The sequence below is a fragment of the Oryx dammah genome, unplaced genomic scaffold (assembly GCF_014754425.2).
Source record: "Oryx dammah isolate SB20612 unplaced genomic scaffold, SCBI_Odam_1.1 HiC_scaffold_2, whole genome shotgun sequence".
Lineage (NCBI taxonomy): Eukaryota > Metazoa > Chordata > Mammalia > Artiodactyla > Bovidae > Oryx > Oryx dammah.
The window spans coordinates 36,388,634-36,416,177 of record NW_024070186.1 but is presented as its reverse complement, the minus strand read 5'-3'; the positions used below and the strand labels follow the sequence as shown (position 1 = coordinate 36,416,177).

The 27,544-nt window shown below is 45.8% G+C and overlaps 1 protein-coding gene across 1 annotated transcript; it reads right to left on the bottom strand.

The window, feature by feature from the left end:
- Positions 1–17,884: 17,884 nt before the first annotated feature.
- ZIC1 (Zic family member 1) lies at positions 17,885–25,628 on the bottom strand. Its single transcript, XM_040234391.1, has 3 exons — positions 21,410–25,628; positions 19,819–19,982; positions 17,885–19,096 (listed from the first exon to the last, which is right to left on the bottom strand). The coding sequence occupies exons 1-3, from the start codon at positions 22,389–22,391 to the stop codon at positions 18,899–18,901; spliced, it is 1,344 nt and encodes a 447-aa protein (XP_040090325.1). The 5' UTR covers positions 22,392–25,628; the 3' UTR covers positions 17,885–18,898.
- Positions 25,629–27,544: the final 1,916 nt, after the last annotated feature.

Below are 27,544 nucleotides of genomic sequence, written 5' to 3'. Positions count from 1 at the left end.
CTTCATTTAGTCAACCATAATGATAATCAGACAACAAATATTTATTGAACAAACATTATGGAGCTGACATAATCTGTGTAGTGAGAACGCATCAGTAAAGGAAACAGAAAAATGTTCACCCCCATGGAGCTTAGATTCTAACTACCTCACATCCACTTTAAAAGCAGAAAAATATAGATATGATAAATACTAGGCATTTGAGAAAGATGACTACTTAAATTCATAGATACATCAACAGATACAATGGTTGGTACATAAACACAAGGTTACCCAGTATCATCAAGGGAACTCAGATTTGCATCACTAAAGAGAATATTTGGGGTATGAATCAGCTATGTTGCTTTCCAATCGTTTTCATGTAACATTATGTGTGCCTGTTATCCTCATTATAGACTTCCCTTGGGCAGAAAATATGTCCTTCATTTTCTTTGTACTATGTTCAGGGGGCAAGTTATACAGTGCCCCCAAATGACTATTAGTTCGTTAACTGTTTGTTAAATAATACATTGCACTTATATAGTGTTTTAAACTTCATAAAAGGCACTTTCATGTGCATTATTATTACTAACATAGTGTACTTATTCTTACTCTAATACGAGATCAAGAAGAAGACAGTGAATTGCAGCAAGGGGACTGGTGGTAACACAAGTAGTATGTTTGAGACAACCACTTTTGCATGCCAAGAACCAGTCTTGTTTATGTTTTTCTACATTTCTACTAAAGTCAGGATACTAGCAAGTGAAGGAATCAGGCAAATTTAAAATCATAGCAATGGAAATCAGAGAAAGAAAAGAAAACCTGGGCTCAGAAAAAAACTCAAATCCAAGGGCAAAGTCTATGGCTTTAGTTAGTGATTTTTAAGCTTCATTTAATTAAAATGCACTTTCCTGGGTATTCCCTGGCAGTCCAGTGGTTAAGACTTCGTGATTTCACTGCCAAGCGTGTGGTTCAGTCTCTAGTGGAGGAACTAAGATCTCACAAGCCGCACGGCACAGCCAAAGAAATAAAAAATAAAATAAAATTCACAGTCCTGATGAGCATCCTAACCCAGACATCCTGATTCATTAGACCTGGAGTAAAGGCAAGAAATATGAATTTTTACAAACATCCTCCAAATGATTTTGATGCCAACCCTCTGGGAAATGGTGGTCCCAGAGAGTTTAACTTGACTATAAAGGTTGGACCAGGGAAGGTTAGTCAGTTCAATGCATGGCATCCAAAGCTTGGCATGTTCAAATATGCTTTGGTACCAGATGTCTGTCATAGCAGGCATAGCACAGTGATAAGAAAAGTCACCATTTTTGAGTGTGGTCAGAATAACCACTGCTACTGGAGATGAACGGACCAGGATCTAGCCCCGGAAAGGAAAGGGCTAGACTGCTTCTAATGTTGGTCTAGGGCTCAATCTCAGGTCTAGAGCTGTTTTGTACCCTAGGGGAGATTTGAGTTCAAGGCAGGAAAACCTGGCACAGCCAACACATGTAGAATCCCAATCTATGGGAAGATCAGTCAGGAGGAAGGTAAACTCGACACTTTGAAGGGCTTATTTGTCCTTGTCCCTAATATTCCAGACCAGGCTAGAAAATTAGGAAGGGCAACATAATCTAAAAATAGAGATATGTTATGAAAACCCAAGTCTGAAAATCATGATTCAGCTCCAAGTTCCACAATGAATTACAGCTGAGGATGCTATATTCTCTCTCCAGCAAGAATGGCCCAGAGAGTCTGAAGGGCAGATATGGTATAAAGGAAGAAACAATGAGGCAGGGTTTAACCCTGAACTTCAAGAGTCTCCATCCCCCACCAGGAAAGTGGATGGCCCAGCATTATGCTCTAGCAATAATCTCATTCTAAAATCTACAGCTATCATTATTTTCCTCACATACTAAGAACGGTTCTATTGTAATCAGTGCACAAAACAAGTACAAACAGAAAGTAACAACTAGGTCTTTCCAGAGATCCCAGAACAACCAGACAGCAAACGTTCAAGTAACTGCAAGTTTAAATTATTAAGCAACATTTTCGCTAGCAAGGTGTTAGCAAAACAGAGCAGGACTCTATGGTCTTGCCACCCATGTCCTCAGCCTGCCTTTTGTCTGTGGAAAAACTTTAGCCAAAGAATAAGTTTAATCAGAGAAGTGAGAAGATGCAGAAACAGAGGAAAATAGTCAAAGGAGACCAAATAATACTTTAGTCATTAAGCATAGTCAAAGACCTTCAGTTCATTCTCAAGGGCCATAGATAATATTCTGATTCATATCCTGCAAGCTGTCTTATAGATAGTAAAACTCCAGGTGGGGAAGTTAACTACATGATGACCAGACTAGCCATGTCATAAGGGGCCACAATTCTGAGAACTGACCTCAAAGAAATGGAAACAAACCAACCCTAGAACTGAAGATTAACTGTACCTAAAAACAATCAAGATGACGCAGGTCAGACTACGGCATGACCAATTTCAAGATGACTGTCAGAGCTGACTATACTATTTCGCCATGTAGCCCCCTTACTCTGTCTATAAAAGCTCTTGCCCGCTGATTGTCACCAGGGAGATTTGGCCTTTAGATAGGCGTCCCTGCCCACCCCACCCCATCCCCACCACCATCCCGTCCAAGGTTACCAACTTCCAAAATAAAGCAAACTTTCCTTTCCATTAACCTGGCCTCCTTATAGACTTTTGAGTGGCGAGCAGCCGGATCCTACTTTCAGTCACATTAGGAATTTATATCTAACATATAGGGGTATATGGAAAAATACTGGGATTTATTTAAACCAGATGGAGTATTTTATACGTATGAAAATGCAAATTGAAAGAGGTTCATTGGCTTTTTCAAGTATACACATAGGTATTCCAAGATGAAGGAAATAAACCTCCAACATTTTAATTTTAAATTCCAAACATTTCCATTCTAACTTTTGACTTCTCTGCTGACACTTTTAAAGTGATAGACAGTTTAGTGGGATATTTTTTCCTGGCTTTTTTTTTTTACTATTTTATTAAGAAAAAAATTATTTATAGAAGTAGTGAAAATATCAAGTACCTATCACCCAGCAATAAAAATCTTGATTCTTCTTTCATTCACTCATCACCCCTCCCCCAAGGTTATTGAAGCAAATTCTAAACATTGTATTACCTCATCCATAAACAGTTTGGCATAGAACTCTAAAGGATCAGTACTCTCTTTTTAAAAATTAACCACAACATATGGCTTCATACAATTTAATAAGAAAACATTATACATAAATCACAGTGCATGAATTCATATTTACTAATGTATGAATAATTGGTGGGGGGTTGCCTTGAGTAGTATGAAGTTGAAATTCAAGGCATATAGTTGATGGTTTTTTAAGTACAATGGTTTTTCCATATCACTACATGTTCATCTTATTTCTTATAAAAGGAATTTATAGTCATCACATTTTTCCAAACTCAGAAACTTCTGACTAAATTATTCTGATTCCACTGTGACTATTAGACTCTGGGAATTGTGAGATTTCCCACTTGAAGCTTCCATCTTCATTGATTATGAAGATAATCAACTGAATTATTCTTTTCCTCTTGAGAACTACAGAGCTCCTTGATTCCAGTGGCTAATAAAGGCTCTGTTATTAGAAGTAAAACTGTTAAAAGGATCAAGTACAGCAACCTGAAAGCTCAAACCAGGCAGTGTTTCAGAAAAACACACTAGTTGCTTTTAAAAAGCTACTCTGCTTTATAGCAAACATTAACTATATATAGTTACATAATAAATATTTATATATTAAATAATATAATGCCTAGAATGTGCTTCAAAATAATCCTGGGAGAGAATGGTGGATGGAAATACAGACAAAATTAAATTGGCTAAGAGTTGATAAATGTTGATGTAGGGTAATGGAGATTTATTACTTGTATATGTTAGAATCGCTCAGAATGAAAACTTTATTTTATAAAGAGGATAGGAATCACACAAAAATGATAAAACAAAGTCCTCAAACACACTTTGCAACCCCTCCTGCCCGAATCTACTCACCCAAACAGCCAGTAAGTACTAATCAGACTGGTCTGGGCTGTGCCACTTTCCAATCAACCCAAAGAACAGCAACAAAGAAGAAGAAAAGAGAAATCTGAATAATATATAACCTGACCAATTATTTCTACTTCTTTGGTTAGTTACAAGTTAGTCCTCCTTGGAGATTCTAAAACACTTGAATGCAACCTATTTTGGAGAAAATTAATTATTCCTTGGTTTCATGGCATAACTATCAAATATTATAAGCAAGACATAAAATTTCCCAGGAAAATACTGCCAGAAAATCAAGTCAGCCTCAGGGAAAGGAAGAACATAGCTCAATGGCTTAACATTACAGAACAGATCGAAAATTTATGAAACAATTATAGTAAATAAATTTAAAACTGAATAGAAACGAACAAGTGAACCATCAAAAAACAAGAAAAGGCTTATTTATTAGTGACAAGGAATCTGTATTTAGATCAAATAAGTAACAGAGGAGAGAGAAATTCTGCCCAGTTCTGCAAAGTGTAACGTCCTTGCAAGCAATCAGTGTTCTCTTTTCAAGTATTTGCCTGGAGTTGTCAGAATTTGGTCTCTGCTTGCCCTGACCCACTTCAACCAGAAAAATGGACACTCTGGTACCTGAAAAGCTCTGACCCAGCTCTAAGGCCCCACATTCACAGAGCTTAAGCTCATCCATGGGAGCCCAGGCTAGCTGGCTATAGATGGGCACTCAGACAAAACTGCCCCCCCAAAAGACAAAGGCCTGGGGAGGACTCAAGCAGCAAGCTCACAAACCCACCACCACCACCCTGGAAAGGTCTTTTGCAAATGTCATATTGCCTTAGGTTCCAGAGTCAGGGAGAGGGGAAAAGGGAGGAGAGCAAGGGAGGGAATGGAGAAAAGGAGAGTATGAAGGAGAGAGAAAGAAAAGTTTGTGATGCAGTATTTTGTTCTGATTTTGTAAATCAGCAAGTGATCAAAAAGTCAAACATTGTCCAACCATATTTTGTTCATGCCTCCCTTTTGACAAATATTATATTTTACCTTAAATTCTGTTTAATTCTATGTGTCTCTCCCATTGTATTCCTGGAGGAAGAAAGCATTTGGAATTTTTTTTTGAAATGCCACACTCTCAATAACAACTACCATACTTGACTTTAATGTTTGTTGGTTTAATTAATCAATCAATTAATTAATTGGTCCAGTCAAGTGTAGTCAGCTTATAGGTAAGTAACAAGCAACAGCTGCAAAACCTGTAGAAATGAATAATATACTCAATATATTTAGCCCTTCACACTGATCCAGGAATGAGTGTGCAGAATTGTGTTTTCTTCTTATTTTTGTTATTTTACTTAGTGGGATCTGTAAATTCAGTGAATTAATATGTACTGCAAACATATTTTGCATACATTTGCGTACAACCAGAATTTGAAGTTCACAATTCCCCAATGGATGCCCTTAAAACTATTGAATTTAATAATGCTTTCATCTCCTAAGTACTCTCTGCCCCAGGTCCTCGTAATTCACATAAACAAAACATTAGGAATGTATGTTATTTCCTTTTCAAACTAAGAAAAAGAGAAAGATAGATTTCCTATATCCCCCACCCCTTGTTTAATAGACTGCATATTTCTAAAACAGGACTCTCTCTCTTAAGTACACACAGACAAAAGAAAAACCTTAACGATGAGTTTTATAATAGGAATTGCTGATTACATTTATATCCCATCAGTTAAGTAAATTTTCCTGATTTAATTTTTTCACAAATAAAATTCTATCTTTAAAAGTTTTTAAAATGTCAATCTATAAGTAAGAGTAACCAAGACCATTGCTTTAAGAACTATATAAAAATTCAGTGAGCATCTTATCTAGGGCACTAATTTTACACTGAAAAAGCTGAGTCAAGAATATCAACTAACTTTACCAGGTCAGCAAGTGAAATCTTGACTAGGCAACACCAAAAATCATATAAGGCCCATAGGATACTATCCAAATTGTACAGATTACTTATGTGGAGATACACATACATACATAATGACTTTGAAATTTGTCACTTCAATTCAATTATTGCCTTAAATCTATAAATAATTAATTGATTCAGAAACTATACCAATATTAGCTGACTTTTTTAATCTAATGAATATCTCAAGGTTTTTCTCAGCCAGAGTGTAACACATATAGTCTGGAAAATATCTCAGACCCATAAATTTCAACCTGTTGCACCAAAAAACAGCAGAACTCTCTGGGAATATTTATAGTATATAAAAGTAGTAGTAAGTAAAGTAGCACTGAAGTTGCTGGATGCCGACTAACTGTTGTCCTCAAGTTCGAATATTTCTTATTACAGTTAACACACATTTTTGGAATTCTAAATAAAAATCTAGGTACAAGCCATGAAAACAGATAATAATAATTAAAGAAAAAAAGGTTGGAACTTGGACCTTTGTTTTATTTATCCTGAGGTTCCTTTTTTCCGTCTTTGTATGCAAATATCTCTTTTCAAATACTTTTAACACAATTCCTGGAAATTTTTATTGGTGTGTGTTTCTGGAATTTTGTATTCAATACAGGTATTAATATGACCTTTTAAGCTTTTTAAAATTCTCCATAGAATTTCTATACTACAAATATATTTACACTTGGTATTAAGCATGGGCTCCATTTTTCCTCATATTTTATGAACTAGATCTCTTCTGAGAAATCAGTATATACTTGTTAAATGTTTATCATATAATTATTGGTTCAAAATAAATTACTGATTTCAGAATAAAATGGTCATCATCATAGATCTGAATCAAAAACTGCCTACAGGGTTCTAAAAGTTTCAAAAGAAAAATTAAAGTTCAGTTCATTCTTCTTCTGTCAGTGAAACTCTAACAAATTACCTGCTATTTAAAGTACTTTTCAGGATATTTCTACCTCCTATAGATATAACCAGAGAGGCTTTGTGTTCTGACTCTGGGTACTATCAGATGCATTCTGTATTCACATGTATGAAGATAATTTTATATCTGTGAGAGCTGCTATTTACTGACGATATGCAGTGACATATGTGAGTTTTATTTTTATATTCAGGATCTTCCAAATGGCTAATTCAACTAGCCAGTTTCAAGGAAATTATTTATGGCAAATAATATAATATTTAAGATGTTTGAATTTGTGGATTGTTTCCATTTACATAAAAAATTTAGGTGGGGTTTTAGTTTAACTCTAAGTTCACTTTGTTTTTTTTTGTTTGTTTGTTTGCTTTTTTTAGAAAATCACTTCACTGTCACCTGTGGAATTTATCATATTGCACGATTTTTGTTCCCTTTGCAGAGAAGAGCCCAAGAGAGAATATGCCTCACAGTGACCCTGCCTGTGTTTACTCGGCAGTGATCCTCGGAGAAAGGATTTTTGAAAATGTATTAGAGCTAGAACCAATAATTGGTGTGATTTTGAAGAAGTTATTCCAGCTTAAAATTCTATTTTGAGCTAGATATTGCATGCCTAATTCCTTTTAAAACAAAAGAAAAAAGGAAAGCTGCTTTTGACATTACCAGTGAAAGGTTTCGTTGCTAATACCAAATTTCACTATTCATTTATCTTGACCCTATTGGTGTACGTGGGGTTTCCCCCCGTCTTTTTACTCAACAACAACCATAATAATATCAGATCTCTGGCTAAAGATCTAACCAAATAGGGTGATACGAACATCCTAGAACCATCTTTAGGACGCAATGCCCACCCTATCTCACCCTCTTGGGTTCTGGAGATAATTAAACTCCTCAAACTTGAATCCTCAGGAAGTTGTCGATGCGAGTCCCCGTAGGAACAAATACTAGCGCTTCCACCGAAAATCTGACAAACCAGCTACAAAGTGAGGAGCCCACACCTACGGAAGGGTGCACACAGGGGGCGGACCTGGACACTGGAGGGTGAGAAGTTACTAACTATGCTTTGAGAAACCGAATCACTGTTTCTCATTCCATCCCCCGGCTTCTTTTCTCGCTCCCCATACCAATATATATATATATACACAGAGACATATAACTCTCAAAATCAGCTGCCTCCTGAAAAACCTTGAGCTTCCTTTGTAACATTTAGCGTCTGGTAATTAATGATGCCCGCGCCGCGCGCCTCCTGGCCGGGGCTGGAGTTCGGGTCACTGGGAGCCCCTGACGTCAGCGACCGCTCTGCCTATGTCAGGTCCAGGGCAGTCCCTGGGGTGGCCAGGCCTAGGGCTGTGGGGGGCTGCGGGGAGGAAGCCCAGGTCAGGGCCGGAAGAAACCCCCAAGCGGCGAAAGGCGCAGCCCTGGCGCCCGCCAGAAAGTCCTGCCGCAGTCAGAACCACAACGTCCGCGGCTTCCGAGCACAAGCGGGCAGCCAGACTCCGGACCGCGCGTGCGGAGGCCCCAGCGCTCCTGGAGACTCCCAGGGCTGGACGTGGGTGGGCGGTCTAGACAAGAGGGCCAAAGAAACTCCAGACTAGTCTGCAAACTGCGGGGGCTTCCTTCCTTCCACTCTTTATAAAAGTCAACGTTAGATGTTTCCACTGACTCCAGAAGTGGACCTTAAAATGAAACAGACCCACCGTTTTTCTACCTCAAACTTGACACAACTTGGCAGTTGGTGATCCGGAGAGTTTCTCCCCCAACCATGGTTGCTGATGCTACAAACCTGGGACCCGCCACCAGGGAAAAATGAACTCGATCTTGAAGAGGACTGGCAGCAAACTCTGCTCTCTCCACTCCCAATCTTTCCTTCTTTCCCTACTCTCCTGTTCACCGTTAGGCCAGCTTTTGTAACCCTCCCAAACCTTGGGCGTTTGTTGTCAAGATTGTGCAGAGGTGTGATTTTTCAAAAGGGGGTCAGAGCCTGAATCCAGAAGTGTTCTGCCCGCTCAGCTGCCCTGATCAGAAAGGTCGGGGACAGGCGAGCCTGTCAGCCTGTGCGTGGGACTGGGTCTACAGAGCTCTGTCATGAATGAATCCTGTACTTCTCCTGGGCCCTGTCTGAATTTCTTCATCGTAGGTCTGGGAGAATCACTTCTCTCCCCTAGCATCCTTGTTTTTAAACTGTCTCTTTCTTTTCATGATAGTTAATTTTCCATCTTTTTATCCACACTCAGAGGACAAGAGGAGATTGGAGGCAGACTTCCAGAGCAAAATTTAAGGCCAAAAATTGCTTCGCCTAATAAACTCTGGTCCCAGAAACCGCCCCAGTGCAGCCCCAGCAAAACCCTGAGGCAGACTCCAACACTCAGGTGTAGAAAACTGCCAAGGCCGCTGAGACCCTCCCCCAGGATGGTAGTTGAGGGAAATGGCCTTTGCAGGGCTGCAGGGCACAGATTCCTCCTCCCCTTTCCACCCTAAGAATGGCTGGGAACTCGCGCAGGAGCGAATTTCTCCCCCCTCTCCAATTCAGAGCATTTCGCGGGCTCTGCTTTTGGGAGAAGGAGGAGAAAAACATTTTCTAGAGGTGCTTATTTTATTTTTTTTAAGTTGGAGCTCTATTGTCAACTTAAATAAAATCACACCTTTCCAAAGTCAGTAAATACTGCGGGAGCCGCTGCAGCCTCCCACTGGCTTCCTATTCCACTGTCACAGCCAAGTCCCCAACTTCAGTCTCATCCGTGAGGCTGGCGAACTGCAGGTTCCGCCCCCGCGCGCCAGGCCGGGATCCCCGTGGCCAGCCTGCCTTCTCTTGATGGACACGAGTCGAACCAAATTAAATCGAGACTCGTCAACTTTGAAACGGTTTTTAAAATCTGTGACTTTCCCCTCCATATGTGCCCCCACTGCCTGGCAGAAATGAACTGTCACATTCTAACATCTCCAGCGATTAATGAGAAAAAAATTATATAAATGTGTACTACATATATATCATATATGTGTATATATTTCCATGCACACAAATATATATCCATAACTGTGACACTGTCTTCACAGCTTTGCCTCGTGTTAGGAATTAATACAACCGAATTCACTAGAACGAGATGATTAGCCTTATTTATAAGCATCACTTAAAAGGAGCGACTTGGAGGATTTCGGAAATTTTTCAAAAGATGATTTGGGGGGTTGATTTTGTTTGTTTTTTCAGGAGCAGTGAATGTGCCTTTTACACAGTGTCTTTCCCTGCCCTTTTCAGGCGGCAATCGGCCCTCCTGACACTTGGTTAAGCCTCAGGACTTAAAAAGATCATTTCCTCGTACACTAATTTGAGCGAAATCTGGATTCAGAGTGTGGGTTTACACGCCCAGCTCGAATGTCTAATGTATCAAATCCTCGTTAACGAACGGCCCGTTCCGTGGCCGTGTCAGCCAAAGGTCAGCCCCGTGCAACAGGGCAGCGCGGTTCAAAAGCACTCTTCCAGCGCTCTGCTTCCCCCTCCCCCCCCAATCCATCTTTCACATTTCAATAACAGCACGCAGAGTCTCAACGAGAAATGCCAAGGTTGTTTTTCTTTCTTCCCTTCTTCCCTCACATTAGGGACTTGTAAACGACGTGTCCTAAGGCAACTACTGAAAAATTAAGTTTATTTTTTTTTCCAGTGGGAAGGGAGAGGAGTTAGTGGACAAGGTAATTGTCGAAATGCCCTCCAGAGGCACGTATATCTGAGAAGCTGCGACTCTCAGAAATCTTCACTTGAAATAGTAATGATAATAACTTCACAGCATTCGAATGGAAATCATGAGTAAACTTTGTTGGGGACCTCAGGAATTAGAAACTGCTTAGGGGAAGGGGCAATTCTCCTCCCCCTGCTTCCCTCACCCAACACACACACACACACACTTTAGAGACCAGCAGAAAGCTTATTCTTAAAAGATAGCTTTAGTGGGTGTCCACAGGGACAAAGAGGATCCAGAGGAGCGAGGCTGGACCACCCCGCTCCGCTCCCTCCTCACAGGGGAGGCCCACGACACCTCTGACTACTTCGGGTACTCTGTGTTCACACACACCAGCCGCAGGGGCCCAAGTTCTCGGCGCGCGCCTCCGGCGGCTCGCGCGCACACGCAGCCGCCCGCGGAGTCCGCTAGAAAGGTGGCGGGGCGGGGTGAGGGGAGAACGCGACTTACCGGATCTGGGGTCTAGGTTTCGGGCAAGGTTGGCAGCAGAGTAAGGCCGGGCAGACGGTCAGTCCTACCGGAGACAGGCAACTTGGGCAGGGGCTGGGAGTGGGGCGGAGGGAGGGGGAGGGGAATAAAGCGCCTGTCCGGTTTGGGGTCCCCCGTTCCTTGGCCCTGACCCGCGTCCCCCGCCGTCGCTTCCTCAGACTAAACTCGGCCTGGCTCGGGGAGGCCCCAGAGCCCGCCTCGCCGCCTCAAGTCAGAGCCTCCGGGCCGCCAGGTCTCTGGCGCCGACCCCGGGGGCGCTGGGGGCGCCGGGGGCGGGGAAGGGGCGTCCCCAACTCTCTGGCCCGGAGAGGGCAACCGCGTCGCCCGCACGGACGCTGGCGGCCAAGCGGGGAAGCCGGGCCTGTCCGCCACGCAGGGCCGCCGGCTCACGGACCCCGGCCCGCTCCCGTTCCCGCCCCTCCCTCCCCTCGAGCCCCAAGCCAAATGAAAAGGGTTCTTTGGGCCTTGGCCTTTGGGGCAAGAACGCAGGAACCCACGCTGAGTTAGAGCTTTCTGCTTAAAATGAGCCGACTCAGGTCCTCATAATTAGCGTGGAGTTAAGACTTAAAATTGCACCCCCCCCCCTTCCCAACATACTAAAATACAAAGGGACCCAAATCGGAGCGAGTTTCCTGTGGGGTGGCCCTTGCAACGGAGGTTCGGTGGATCGAGGGCCTCTTCTCCCCTAAATAGACGCGGGGTGCCCTGTCCTCCCGGGACCTCGAACAACAGAACTCATGCGCCAGCCCCTTTCCACCGAGTCCTTGGGACCGATCCCAGGTTGGTTGACTTCTGCCAGGCCTCCCCAGGCCCAGGTCCCTGGCAGCTCTAATCCAGCCACCCCTGTTATTTAGCTCTGAGCCTCCGGGTAGGCCTTTTCCTAGCAGGAACGTTTCCAAAACGCCTCTGCTGCACCTCAGTTTCAAAGCTGAAGACTTGGCTAGTGATGGCTTCTAGAGGTGAAATGATGCTATGGCGCCGGGATCTCAGAACTGGCAGGAGTGAAGCTGGCTCTTGGTTAGCTGCACTGAGAACCGGGCAGTGACAAAAGGCCTCTCCTGTTGGCAGTAAGGGGAGCAAAAGGGGTGGGCCCCATGGAATGGGTCTGCCTCTACTTGAAAGTAAAATTCAGAGGAAGATTGGGACCTGTCTGGGAGCCATTTTCTGATGTTATGGAACCTAGGATTTTTGACCGAAACACTCAAAGCCTAACTCCATGGACACTGGTGTGAGGATGAAGGAACCCAGGGGCGCTCCACGACCCCTCCCCTTTGCTTACAAGTGTTAGTCACTCCACCAGACAATTTATGCACTCGCTCTGAAATGTCAGCACATTGGCCACAAAATATCATGCAAAGTGCAGAACCCAAAGAACATCACCAGGAAGGCAAAGCAATAGCCCAGCACCTGAACTCTGGGCTTTTCTCCCTAAACCCTACACTTTCCAGGTCTCCTAGACAGAGTAGTTCCTCCACCAGTGGCTACTTTTGAGCTTATATAGAACTACACCAGCTCTTACACGTGCGTGAGCGGACGTTTATAAAACGTTTGGGAAGGGTCGAGTTAAAACCTTAGAGCAGTTGTTCAAACAAGGGGCTGGTAGTCCACCAGATAAGTAGGTAGGGACTGGGGGACACAGTCAGAAACAGGACTGGGAACCCGGAGAGAAAAAGGAAAAGGAGGAGAAAGACAAAGACAGGCCTGTATCAGATCAAAGAAAGAGGGTGGGTGATAGGAAAACCCTTAGTACCCTGCCCACCATCTCAGGCGTGGGGTCTGTGACTGGAGAGGGGCCAGGTGACTAGAACAGCCATGATGCCAGCTCCCTGGAAGGGGACAGGAGGAGGACCGCTTCTAAGCGGCATAGTTTGTGGTCCACCCGGGGCGGTCTTTAAAGAAGGGGAAATTGCAGGGCCCACCAGATTGCTGGAGCCTACGCTGTCTGCCTGGTTTGCTGATCTCACTTAAACCCGCGAGGTTTCAAAACAAACACGTGCAACTTCCTCGCCGCACTATTTTGGCAGCCAGGCCACAGGCTTTCGCAGGCCGAAGCCTCGGAGCTGTTTCCTCCGCGGCCCGCGTGGGCGGGGGACGCCTCATGCATATTCATCAGCACGTGGAATCACGGGCCGCGGGCCACGCATGCGTACTACTCTCCCAGCCACAGCCCCAGCCCGCGGCAGCGACTTGGAAAGCACCTCGCCAGGGTGCAGGGTGGCGTAGGGGGGCCATCAAACGCTGACCGCCAGACCTTTGATGAAGGTGCTGTGGGGAAGCTTTGGTGTTCCATCCCACCACCACAAACTCACCTCCAAAGCCTCTGTCTATATGTTTTCAAGAAATTCTCCAGGACAAAAATCTTCTTTGACTCACAGACTCACCCACCCCGATCCTTTTTCGTGGTTTTACCTTCCTCCACAACTTTCAGTTTTCTTTGCCAGAGGCTAGGATTTTCCCGGATAGACAGAAAAAAAAATTTAAAGGAGTTAGGATGTGAGCTGCTCTCAGCTGCTTTTTCTCCTTGTTTTCTGTAGCTTAACGGGGATTTTTACACAAAAGTAGATGCAAAATAATCATACTTTTTTAAAGTTTGCTAAAGTCGCTGGCCTTTGAATGTCTTTTTTTAAAAGATAGCATTCCCATCTGTTTATATCCACGCTTAATAATTGATTCTTGTGTATGTTGTAGGTAAAAATATCACTGTGTAAGTCTCACAACCCACGAATTCTTACGCATAGACTTACAAAGTACACCCGCTATGTCAGGGACAGCCAAAATTTTGTGGACAACTGACAGACAATGGTAAGTCTCTAGTATTATTGCCCAGCAATGTTTCTTTCCATACTAAATAGCTAAAGTCAGTTTCTTATTCTTGAAAACCCCACCTCCAGTATAGCATCAATTGGAAACTTCATACTGTTTTAGGTCCTTGCTGTAAAGTGGAAATAAACGTTAGGAACTAATGCCAGAATTCAGTTTGCATGGTAAAAATAGCCCCTGGTTTGTTTGGCCTGATCATGTTTCCTCTTGCTTGGTGAGACATTCTGGGGTGAACTAGCCTTGCATAGATAAATAGAGAACACTTCCCTTTTTGAATATTATGCCATTATAGTTGCAAAAAATTTTTGAGGGAAAGGCTCAAATGTGATATGCTATAGGAAGTTATCAACATTCTTTTATTTCTAACCCCAAACTAGTGATTACTATTTGAAAAAAGAGATTGCTCTATAGTTACCCCCATAAAATCTTACATTCTGTATATATAACCAGTTTAAATGGATACATATTACTGATGTGAATGGGTTGGTAAAAAGTTGAAAAAAAAAAACCTGAGTAATATGAACCTTTAGTGGTTTGCCTGGCATAGATGACATAAATTTTTCCATTGCCACTCTATTTTCAAGAATTCTAAAACCAGACAGTGATATCAACTGTGGCAAATTTTATGAAAACAACAAAGACTTTGTTTTCCTTATATGAACACATAGTTCTAAGAACTACATTTGATGCTAGGAACAAGGAGAACTCTATACCCAGACAGGAGAAGATAAATTTGTAATTAGTATTTTGAGTTGGAAAAAAGAAAGAAATGTGAGTTGGGAATCTGCTGACATCATACCTAGCAGACAAATAATCAAAGGCACAAGCTCAGTGCCTTCATTTTGATTTTGCCAAACCACATATAGTGAGTTCCTCCCCAACCCACTGTAAGTTCATGCTCTTTAAGGACCATGGCCTTCCCCAAGCTGCTTCCTGAAAAGCAGTATGCTCAGGTACCAACTCCACCAGCACTGATTCAACAAGGGTTCCAGGACACTGATCACAATTTGACCTCAAAAAGGGAACATTGGGAAGGTTTCAAGGCTGGGTAAGGTATTCAGGGAATTTAGTTCTGTTGCCAGCCTTTAAAAGTTCTGAGAAAACTTCCCCATCAACAAATAAAAACATCTAAATGCCAGGCCCATCAGCAAAGAAGGTTAGTGTTATTTTCATTGTCAGCTAAAGCAAAAAGAAAAAAAAAAGGGAAAAAGAGAAAAAAAAATGATAAGCATATGGGGCAATTGAAAGGTTACATCTTTCTTTTGGAGGTGGTTTGCTTCTTAAAGGTTAACTTGAATGCTTGACTTTAAAAAATCAAAATCATCAACTGCAAATGCTTAAAGCAGTTGGAGGTAGCTTTTGAAGAAGAAAACAAAGGACCTGAAATGTTTGAAAATTACTTAGCCCCCACATAAATGGTGCTTGTATATTTACATGCTTACTCTATAAATGTACACACACACATACCACAACTCATTTCTCTTCATTTCTCAAATATGATTGCTTGTACTCAGGCATTTTTTGTTGACACAATATAACTTTTTAATAACTTGTTAGCTGTTCTTATCATTTGATAGCAACAGAATACAATGCAGTCAAAATATGAACCAGGACAACTTTCTGCCTAAATCAATATCCACAACTACACACAGAAACCAGCCATTTGCAGCATCTTCAGCTCCTGCTAAATAGGGTCTAACAATATATTTCGCTGTTCACATTCATGTATTTCAAAACCTAATAGCCCATGAAGAAAAGTATGAAGAATACATCTCAACAAGCAGACATTAAAGGTACCAGCAAAATAATAGACTACATTTAAGTATGAAGCATTATTTTAGGCAACCTACATCATTAATGACTTTTTCTTTGTGGTAAGTGTTAGAAAAGAGAATGCATAAGAGGAATTGACATAAATATTGGCTGCTACTAGAAAAATTCCTTTCTGGTAAGTGTAAAAAATTATTTGACCTTCAATGTCTAAAAAAATTTTTTACACTATGAAGTAGTTGTTCAGTAAATATTTATCCCTAAAATTTATCTTTAAAATATCCTATTTAACTCATATATCACAGTATGATATTTCATTATTACACTATGTTATTAAAGTTTAAAAGTATCAGGTATATAACAAATCATGAGACATTTATATTTCAAAATTTGAGGTAAACTGCTTTCAGGAATAGTCAAAGAAAAAATGCACTCATTGACTATCTTCCTAAATGTTAACATCCTAATAAAGTTACAAAGCTACTGTTATTATTATGAATATTGTATCAGGCTCCCAGAAATTCTGATCTCTAAAGGAAAGGATTATTTTTTGAGGTGCTTACTTTTCCTTCCTAGAAAGTTGAGCTATTTTTATTCTTCTTTCTAGGTTTATTAATTATTGGGCCTAATGTCTGGAGTCACCTCAAACACTATGCTGTTAGTTTTAAACCTCCAAAGCCATTGGGAGGCAGCTTCTACTCTCACAAAATTTCAGAACCAGCAGCAATTCCTGCTTAGGTGTTCCAACTTCCTTAAATCTCACCAAACCTTGCAAGGTGGCGCTCTTTTCATGAAAGGTTGGTATCTACTCTTATAGATCACAATAACATTTTTTTTTAAGTTAAACACCACCAGCTCTAGTTTTCTGATGTGCGGCAGAAAGTGCAGCAAATCCCCTCCTTACCCAATAAAATTTTGTTAACTAAAAGTGACAAATACAAAGAGCAAACAACAAAAGGACAAGCCCCCCCAAATTTAAGAGAATTTAACATTTTGACTTTGTAAAGGGTTGAAGGTATACTTTGGAACAGATGTATTTTAAGGGGTTCTTGTTTTTCTCTCTTGCTTTCATTCTCAGAGTCAGTATGGCCTGTGACTTCCTGAATACACACAGTATATTAAACAACCAAGTCTGGGTTCCTCCTGGCCTTCAGTGAGGTCAGTTTCTGCTTCCAGCTCTGACCCATCCACACCCTTGCAGCTACAGCCAAGACCCTGATTTGTGATCTCCGGCTACGCTGTCTGCTTAATGGGGCGATCATGCAAGCTACAACCAGAGACAAAGAAGCTTGCGTTCCTACCAGCGCAGCTAACTTCGAGGGAGCAGCATAGCTTGCAAATCTATCAAACTAAACTGCAAGAAAGACAATCTGATTTAGAGAAAAGGCGTTCTGCTACAGTCATTAAGCACAAGTAATTTAGATTTTTTATACTGTCTCCTCATTTACAAATTTACTGTATCAACGCCAGCCAATGGAACGAATTTCTTAAGTAAATGAGAAATAAATAAAAGAGATAGAGATAATCAAATTACATAAAATAATTCTCTTCCCTAGATGTATTTTTGAGAGAACTAATAACAGTGGCAAAATTATAGGAATAATAACATATCATAGGAGGTAATTAATTTAAATTAGCATCACGTTTGAAGAAATATAAGTAAAACGCTTTATGGACATTTACTTTTGTACAAAGAAGGCAGGCCTGGAAAAACATGCATCGACATCCTGAAAATTAGTTATGGCCATAAATGGTTTAATTGAAGATGGCAATTTAAAATATGATATTGTAAATCTGCAACTTGGTTTCAGCTGGGCGAATTTAATTTGGGGGACAGCAGAACCCTAGGCTGCAAGTTCATTTGCAAAGCTGCAGATCCAGCCCCTGAGCTTCTGACAATTCACCTACATTAATATTGATGTCGCCTGTGCAATCTATTTCTGTTATTTTTATGGTTGTTATTCTACGTCTGCAAAGGTCATTTAAATTATACTGCGGCCGAAAATTTGTTTCATAAATTTTGATATAAATACTAATTACACCCTCTCAGAGAGCCAGCAGGGTAGCTTTCATTTATCATGTTTATACGACCTGCGATGACAGAAAGGGAAGACTGGTGAGCTTTTCCCGAGACCCACTAAGGCTGGTAGAAGAGGCAGCAGGTTGCTGGGAGTGAAGAAGAAATTCCTACCACAATCACTGAGATTTCAGAATCTTTAATAAGGTACGAAAGGTTACCAAACAGTCTGGAAACTAAAGTGTACATACGAGTTCTTCTAGCCATAAATATTGAATAGCTGTAACATGAATAAACCGGCCCTTTACATGCGGATAAATATGGAAACTAGGAATTATATACATTATGTGGTTGTATCTTTTGCCAAAAGCAACTGGACAGTTATAGTTTATATCTTTTTTTAATATCACTTTACATAAACAAATGGAACATTTTGACACGCAGATCCAGGCTCGTACTATACGAATTCTTGACAGGACGTGAAACAACATTTTACTGCACTAAGGTACTTAGACTTTGGGACGAAATGTTGGCACTTTATACAAAAAAAGCACATTAATACCAATAATATTCTGTTAGGTCGACGTGGAGACTGTAATCGTACAAAGTAATTCACATTTTGGTACACATTTACTAGAACATTCTTGCCATTCAGTACAAACAGTTGGCTTTCGGCCTCCCAACCCCCCTTCCCCTCCCCCTCCCGCTCCCGCCCGGCCCCTCCCCCCTCCCCCAATGCAAAGACCACAACGCCACGATCCCACCCGCCTGTTCCAACCGAGATATAACTATATACAAAATCCAACAGTACAGTTTTAAGCTAATAATTCTGTATTTACAAGAATGCAAAGCAAAAAAAAAAAAAAAGGCCGAATCCCAGAGAGCCTGTTCCGATTCCCAGGAGAAACCGGCCCTCGGGGTTGGCGGCATTTGGTCAGGCGGCCGCCTTCTCCATGCCCACCCTCCCACCCATTGGCTACCAAGCCTTTGCCAAAAAAGAAAAGAAAAGAAAAAAGTAAAGGTTTGGTGCTTTCTCTCACTCGGTCCTGGTTCTATCGGCAGGTTTAGAAAAAAACAGGATTGGGGGGTGGGTGGGGATGCTGTTTTGATGCTCAGGGTTCTTTCAGTTATGTGTTGTATACGCGTGTGTGCTCAGTCTCTTAAATAGGGTTTTGTTCGGTGTTTTGTTTCTGATTTTTAAACGTACCATTCGTTAAAATTGGAAGAGAGCGCGCTGTGGCCGGCTGTGTGGTGGACCGCGGAGGATGAGGGCGACAGGGAGCTGGTGGTCGGGTTGTCGGTGGAGGGAGACACGATGGTGGGTGGCGTAGAGGACTCGTAGCCCGAGCTGGCGGCAGGCGAAGGTTGCGAGCCCTGCGAGGAGGATTCATGGACCTGCGGGAATAAAGTCGCGTTTTTACGGAGATAAAGAGCCGCCACAGCGGCCGTTTAGGGAGCATGAGGCTGAGCGCTGCCTGCCGTCCCCCAACCCCCTACCCCGGAGCCCTGGATCCCCTTGAACTCCAGGGAGGCCCGACGCGTGGGACTTGGGCTTGGTTGCCCCGCTTCGGCGCTGCAGAGACCCGGCTCCGGGAAAAGACAGTGCCCCCCGACACCCCCGACTCACAAAAGAATAGAGATCTGGGAAGCAGGAGGCTGGATGTGAGGCCAGAGCCCGAGATGGTGTCCACCCCCCCCCCCACACACACACACACGCTCCCCAGCAGCCGCTGAAATTTGCTGGCTCAGGGTTAGGCGAGCCAGCGCTCAGGCTCGCGTGCAAGACCCCAACTCCGTGCAGGCGCTGCCAGCCAAGCCGCCGAGGCTGCAGCTTCGGCAGCATCATCCCGCCGGGACTGTCCTGGCTCCCCCTCAGTTGCAGCCTCTGCTCGCTTCTTTTGACTTTCATTATTAAACAGTAAATTTAGATGGGCTTTGGGTACCCACATCCCCTTTTCCAGCCCCCGCCCTTTCTGCGCAGTCTGCAGAAAGGAATCGTGGCCTTTCCGCCTCTGCCGGCTCCTGCCACCGCCCAGCTGCCACTCGCCGCCCGACCCCGGCCGAAGAGCTGCGAGGGCTCCTGGCTCCAAGGCGGGCGGCGAGAGCGCGGCGATTACCTTCATGTGTTTGCGCAGCGAGCTGGGGTGCGTATAGGACTTGTCGCACATCTTGCAAAGATAGGGCTTGTCGCTCGTATGCACGTGCATGTGCTTCTTGCGATCGCTGCTGTTGGCAAAGCGTCGGTCGCAGCCCTCGAACTCGCACTTGAAGGGCTTCTCCCCTGGTGCGAAAGGCGAGAAACAGAGAGGTCTGATTAGAACAAACCCCGCAGCTCTTAAAAAAAATTTTTTTTTAATATTAAAAGTAAAGACAAAACTGAAAAAAAGCAGCGGCTCAGGGTTAGCACTTTTTAAGCTCAAAACCCGGGTCGTTTATGAAATCATATATCTGCGTTGTTATTATAAACATCTGAAATATTTTAATTCAATCCAATTAGATCCAGATTCTACTATTTTATTATTATTATTATTGGTGGTGGTGGTAGTATTTTAGATCCCAGAGTAGCAGCAGGTCTGGCTGCAGGTTTTTAGGCCCGGGGCTATACAGGAGACTCCGGAAAGCTTCTACCTTGCTCTCGGTTTGTAATTTTCACATTCCGGGCTGATTCTCCTACTGTTTGGCTCTTCTCTCCTCCCCTTACCCCCTCCTCAACGCTCCGCACCCTCCTCGTCGCCGTCGCCGCCCCCACCCCACCCCACCTCCTATATACACATTTTATAGGATAATCTGGGCCAAGAGTTCAGCGCTGCAAGTTCCTCTCTGACTCAGGCGTTAAACGCCAAGTTCCAAACGCGATTCTCAGAAATCACCCGGGCCCGCCAGAACCATGAAGCAGCATTCCCGGCTTTGTTGGCCCAAGAAGCCCAGAACGGCCTGCCCGACCCAGATTGCAGCCCTAAGCTCGCTGCGAACTTTTAACTGCTCCCGACTGGTCTCTTTATTTTTAAAGGCCAACTCAAGGTATTCGGTGTTTTGAAAACGTCCTCATAAAATCTAATTGACAAAAAGGAATTCTCCGCCTTCTGCCGATTCTCCCGACTCCTCGAATCTACTTACAAACAAATCATTATTAAATTCGGGGCTCTTTAAATATGCATAAACCTCCAAAAGCCTCCACAGGCCCGACTGACTTGCTTTCACCACCGCCACCCCCTCTATTCTGTCTCTGTTTTTGTTTCTATGCCCTTTCATCCGATCTCCTCCAGTTTCCTCAATTCCTCCCTTTGGCAAAGTCCTCACTAAGATACGTAGAGAGGGGATGTTGGCTGGAAGCAAACGTTTAGATTTGCCTGCAGCTGAAGCGGTTGGCGCCTCCGCCTCCACCGCCGCCGGGAGCCAGCCACCTCTCCCGGCTTCTCGCGCACCAAGGGCTCCCCAATGCCGGTTTGTCTCTTAGCTCTCCCGGCCTTTTTTAGTTCTTATTTAAAAATCTATATGCCCAGATCCTTCTCCTCCAACCTTCTCTATACTTTATTAGACTTTCAAGCCTCAAACTAAAACCCAGAGCACACTTTCGCTGTCTACTGAAATCTGACTTCCAGACCCAACCGAGGCCGGGTTTGTGCGCCCCCGCCGCTGACTTTTGAATTGCGGGTCCCAGGGCCGGGATAGGGAACCGAAGGCTGTCTAGGACAGCCGTTTCCCTACCTGTGTGCGTCCTTTTGTGGATCTTTAAGTTCTCAGAACGGGCGAAGACCTTGCCGCAGCCAGGGAAGGGGCAGGGGAAGGGCTTCTCTCCCGTGTGCACGCGGATGTGGTTGACCAGTTTGTATTTGGCTTTGAAGGGCTTGCCCTCGCGCGGACACTCCTCCCAGAAGCAGATGTGGTTACTCTGCTCCGGTCCGCCGACGTGCTCCACAGTGACGTGCGTGACCAGCTCGTGCATGGTGCTGAAAGTTTTGTTGCACGACTTTTTGGGGTTGGCCAGCTGTTCAGGCTCGATCCACTTGCAGATGAGCTCCTGTTTGATGGGCTGGCGCATGTAGCGGAAGAAGGCGCCAGCGCCGTGGTGAGCGGCCATGTTCACGTTCATAGGCCCGTAGCCGTGCAACTGCGGCGCGGCATAGTGCTCTGAACGCGGACTGGTCACCTGGCCGTACTGCTCGGGCCGCGGGTACATGTCCCCCGAGAAGCCAAGCCTCATCTGCCCGTTGACCACATTGGGCGATGCATGGCCCGCCGCCTGCTCGTGAAGGCCGGGGAAGAGGAGGTGGCCCGCGGCGTCCGTGTGGCCGTGTGGGCCCCCGAAGCTCCCGGCCGAAGCCGCGAACAGACTGTGTTGCGCGCTGGCTGCAGCCGCCGCGTCGCCAAAGCCCCGGTTGCGGAACAGAAAGTCCCGCGTGGAGTTGAAGGCTGCGCTCGAATAGGAGCCGACGTGGCCCGGGTGGTGGTGATGTCCCAGGGCCGCCGCAGCCGCGTAGCCGGGAGCCTGGGATGTGAAGGCTGTCTGGCCCGCGGAGGCCAGCTCGTGAGAGCTGGGGTTGAGCTTGAAGGCACCCATGCCGTCGGCGAACGGGTTGATGCCCAGGCCCACGTCTCTCTCGGCCACGTCGCCCGCCGAGTGGTGGCGGGACGCGCCAAAAGTGGTCACGCCGATCGCGGGGTACTGGGGGCCGGCGTCCAGGAGCATCGTGGCTGCTCGGGGCGAGCCCCGGCCTCCCCCGCCCCCCCCACCCTCGCCCGCCGAGGAGGGAAAATTAGGAGGAGGAGGAGGTGGTGGTGGAGGAGGAGGAACCGGAGGCGGAGGAAGAGGAGGAAGAAGAAGAGGAGGGAGGAGGAGTCGACCCACCTCGCGAAGTCCTAGCCCGCAGGCAGCGGCGCGGCGCGCCGGGGCGCCCGCCTGGCCAAGCGCAGGGAAGCCGGACGGCTGCGGGCCGCGAGCAAAGCGGGCTCCGGCGCCCGCCGAGCGGACCCCGCCGGCCCGGCTCTCACTTTCTCGTCGCTCAGTTTCTGCCGAGAGGACCCCGCGTCAAGGCTGCCCGGGGAAAGGCATGGAGCATCTCAGCCCCCCAAAAAAACTTCCTCCCGGATTTGTAGCATAGAGGAATGTGAGCGCCGGAGCCGCGACTGCTCGCTCTCTCTCCGCCTCGCTCCGTACGCCCCTCCTCACTTCTCCACTAGCCCCTCGCCCTTTCTTTTCTCTCTCTCTCTCTCTCCTTTCTCTCAGGCTCGCCTCCTCGCTCCTTCACTCTCCTTTTTCCCCCTCTGCTTTTTGCAAAAAAAAGGGGGGGAGGGGGAGAAAACAAGAAAGAAAGAAAAAGCCAAAGAAAAGGCGCAAATCATGCACAATATTGTCTTTTGCGGTTTATCTTCCTGGGGAGAAACTTTCACCTCCTCAGCCGGGCGGTGAGCGCGAGACTGATAGCAGCAATCATTCCTGCAGATAAATGAATTGAAAGGACGACACCGTCCCCCCCTTGATGAATGGGAGCAGGGGGAGGCGTCACGTGCTGCTGACGCGGGCGCCCATTGGTGTGCCGGCACTCCCCCCGCCCGCAGCCGCCGCGCCAACGGAGGGCGCTCCGAGGCGCCGCGCGCCGTTCATTGGCCCGCCCGCCTCATCAATCCCAGGTATTGTAAAGCGCTTGACATCCCCTTTTGACAAACAGGGCTGCCAGGAGTAGCAACTTTTTTTTTTTTAGCCAGATTTTTCCCTCTTCTCATGCAAAAAAATTTTTGCCACTATTCCTTTTCCTTTTCGAGGTCATATACATTCTCTCTCTTTTTATTCGTACCCCTCTCCCTCTCCACCTCTCTCTCTTTCTCTATCTTGTCCTTCTGCAGACCTGCTCTTAGCTGAGCGATTAGCGACTTCGGGCGTCTCCAAGAACAAGAGGCGGGGATGGGGCTGGTAAACACAGCTAAGGCACTTCCAGAATGTCCCGATTCAGCAACTTTCTTTTCTTTCTTTTCCCCTGTCCCCGCCTTGAAGGGAAGCAAAGGAGGCTTTTGTTATTTGGTCCTTTTGAAGTTTGCTTCCCTCTTGCTTCGTCCCCCTCCTGCTTATAATTTAAGATCGCGGGAGCACACAGACACTCCACTCTCTCTTCACAAGAAATGTTATTTCTCAGGATGAGCGGTTGCCTCGATTTTTCTCACTGTTATTAAATCAATCAGGCTTTTTGTGCCCTACCACCCCGCCCCCAGAAAAATAAAAACCTCAGGTGGATCAGAGCTCTAACTTTCCTGGTTGAAGTTTGATTTGTTTTTGTTTTTGCTTTAAGCAAATTAAAAACATTATTGCCGATTTTCCTTTTTTCCTTTCCTGTGTTATTCTTTTCTTTTCTTTTCTCCCTTTCCCCTAGTCTCCCTTGTCTGCCCCTCCCGCTAACCCCTCCCTATGCACTCGTGTTCCCAACCCGGGCCCCTTTCATTCAGGTAAAACTGTAAATTTCCCAATGCGCCATTGTTCTTCAGGATTGCCCAGAGCTCTCTAGAAATCCCCGAATACTTTTTTGGTATTTAAATTTCCGATAGATAGGACCAATGTAAATTTTGTGACATTCAAACCTTTTCTAGTTCACAAATCAGTCACCCTTGTCACAGTTATTGAAATTCCGCAACTCGCCACACCAGGACGGTGGAAAAAGCGGGCGCGGTCTTTGTTGCCGACCAGGCTTTTGATCGCCAGAGAAAATTTACTTACCTTCAGATGAGTGAGCAGAAAAAGAAATAACACTCCCTTTGATTTAGTTAGGAAAATGCAGACATTTGGATTCAGTGCAAACATACAACACTCGCTTGTTTTCGCGATGCGGCCCTCGATTAACCTGTCTTTGCCCAGCGCAAAGTCTATTCAACAACTGCGCGTAGTTGCTTTTTGTCCCGTCCACAAAGAGCCATTGACTATATATTAAAATGATTGTTGAAAGGTAGAGGAGTATGGCACTTAAAAGCAGGGGGAAAAATCCCTGTGACTCAATCAATTAAGGCGAGCAACATTTATGCATTTCAAAAAATGCATGCAGTTACGGGGGGTTGGGGGATGAAGGTTGCATTTCTCCGCAGCTCTGTTTAAAACCCAGCAGCCCGGGCGGAGGGTTTAGCAGAAGCGTCTGCATATTCATTAGGTCTAATTATTTTCTAGTAAGGAAAACACAAAAAGCCAAGAGTCGGAATCCTTCAATTTGCCCTTTGTTTCTAACTTCATTTGGCTTCTTTGCAGCTGAATCAGAGCCCTAAACTCTTTTCTCAGACAAAGAGACCTCAACTCATCCTTTCACAGGCGGCCCGGTTAGGAAACTCACCAGTGCCTGGGCGCCCATAGAGGAAAATGAAAATGAATATTTTTGCCCAGCTGCCTGCTCAGGCTGCACTGGCTGCAAGAAGGCAGGGTCAGAGTCGGCCTCTCCTCCTTTCTGGTTTTCTGGTCTTTTCACCAACTAGACTCCCGCTTGGGGTTGGTGAGCTGAGCTGCTCTTTTCCTGGGTTCTCCCTCCTCAACACTGGACTTCTGTTAGTTGGGATGATTTCCTGGTGTCTGAGGGAACCTGGCTGAGCATTTGAGCTTGTTGTGCTGGGAAACAGAAATTTGAGAAAGAAAGAAAAATCAAATGTTCAGTCCCCAGCAACAAGTCTGAGTGCAGCAGCCCCCGAATCCCCTGCCAACTTTGAGTAGAACTGGGATGGGGAATGGAGGCAAAGGGATTGAGGGTTTGTTTGTTTTAACTGCCATACACTTTGTTCAAAAAAGATATAGTGGAGCCACTCAGAGTCTTTTCTGTTTCCTGTAAGGGGAATTTGGATCCTGCCTCACGGTAGTCATAAAAATCTTATCTGCAAGGTGAAGTTTTCTCTAGAGGCTGTACTGCTTTCACCAGGGAGAACAAATATTGAACCCACCTCGCTTGCCTTTCAAAAAAAAAAAAGAAAGAAAAGAAAAAACAAGGGAGGGGAACTGAGGAGAGAAGGGTAGCGGTTGGGAGGGGGGAAGAGGGAAAATAATTCTTCAAAAAAGAAAAGTCAGTCCTCTCCTCTCCAGTCCGTGGAATATCCAAGGGGGACATTGACAAGAGGGTATTTTTAGGAAACGCGTCCAAATATACAGAGTAAGAGTGAATGTGAGAGAGAGAGAAAAAAAGTTGTGGGTTGTAGAAGTTATCAAGTGGGATTTGCGGCGCTCTCTGCAGGAAACGCAAGCGGCTCCAGTTCAAAGCCACATGCACCAACGTGACATATAAGCCATTAAAATATCATCCTGACGGCTCATTTCTGCTTCATCATACATTCCCTAACTGCTCCCCGAAAGCTGGAAAAGGAGAAATGAAAGATGACCGCCTCGCTGGAACCACAAAAGAGAAGCTTGGAGGGTTCTGTGGTCCCCCCTCCGCCACCCCAAAGTGATGTGCAGAAATGAGGCGATCCCGGCAACAGGTGGAGCAGGGTAAGTGCGTGAGTCCGGGGGGCAAACTGACTGGACCTGTACCCCCAGCCGCGGGGTACAACGCACCCTTATCTCGGCCATTGGCACCCAAACCCCTCTGGGGTAAAAGGCCCAGCTAGACGTTTTTCCCATCCTCCCCCTTCCTTAGCCCCCCAACTGTGGGTATAGGCCCCACCCCACTGACATTGAGGGGAGGAGGGGGCCCTTCCGCGGAGAGGCTACGCTGGGGATGAGTCCATCCCTTCTTCTCAGAGGTGGGTGGGCAAGGGGGTTGAACGGGGCTCCCACTGGCACTCGGACCAAGATCAGCTCGTTGCCGGCCCGCCTTCCCTCCCCTCTTTGTAAATCGCCTGAGTGCCCCACCGTTGGCACCAGAAGGGGAGTCATGGCCCTGAGCTTCCCTCGCCCCCAGGCCGGCGCAGGAGGGGGGGCCCTGTAGGCAGCTTTTCCGTCCTCCCCCCGCCACCTCCACCCAGGACGGTGGGGAAGGACTTGGCTTCCCCTCTCCGGGGTCAAAGGAGCCAAGTTAGGCCGGCTGGCTGCAAGATGATGGAGCCTCTCCTACCCAACCTGCCGGGAGATGCCGGCTGGGTCAGCTGCGGGGCCCGCATCCTCGCCCTTGTGCGGTCTGGTCCTGCCTCGGGACGCTGACCGCTGGGATCCACTCTCTGCGCGCGGCCTCCCGTGGAATGGGAACTTGGCTTTCTTTCTCCCGGATGCGAACCAGGGCTAGGACTAGCTCCCAAGGGAGAAGGCCGCAGCTATCTGGGGTTCTCGGCACTACCCTAGACATCTAGAGGCCCTAGAAATTAGGGACCAGTGGGGCGGGAACAGAGTCAGACTGTGAAAGAAATCTAGCACCGTTCCAAAGGTTTAATAGGAAAGTTTGGAGTTGATGAATAGTCCGTGGGGACAGCTGGGAGCCATCGAGGTCTTAGGAATGGAGAAGGAGCGTTGGAGGGGCCGCAACTTGGCCTGCACCGTCTGCAGGAAACTCCCTTTGGACTTCAAGGTCATATTTCTACCCCTTTTCCGACAGCAATGGCCTCAGAGCGACCTGCGAAGAGGCACCACGTACCCTTTCACTTTAGCCGCCGGCAGCTTGGAGGCGGGGGGGGGGGGGGGGCGATTCAAAGGGACGGTTCAATGTCCAGGCTGGTCCTTTAAGGGACCCACAAACGCAGATTCTATTCTGGGCACACGGAGGTCGCCCAGGCTTCAGGCCCCAGCTGGAGGAATCCTAGCTTTTCCCTCTAGGGAACAGAAGAATGAGCCAAGGCCGTCGCACAACTCAGCCTCGCAGCCCAACTTTCTGGCGCCTGAGGGCCCGACGGAGGGGAGCCCGGGAGGTGCCGGGTGCAGCTGGCGAGCGCAGACCGCGGGCAGAGGCCGAGAGCCGT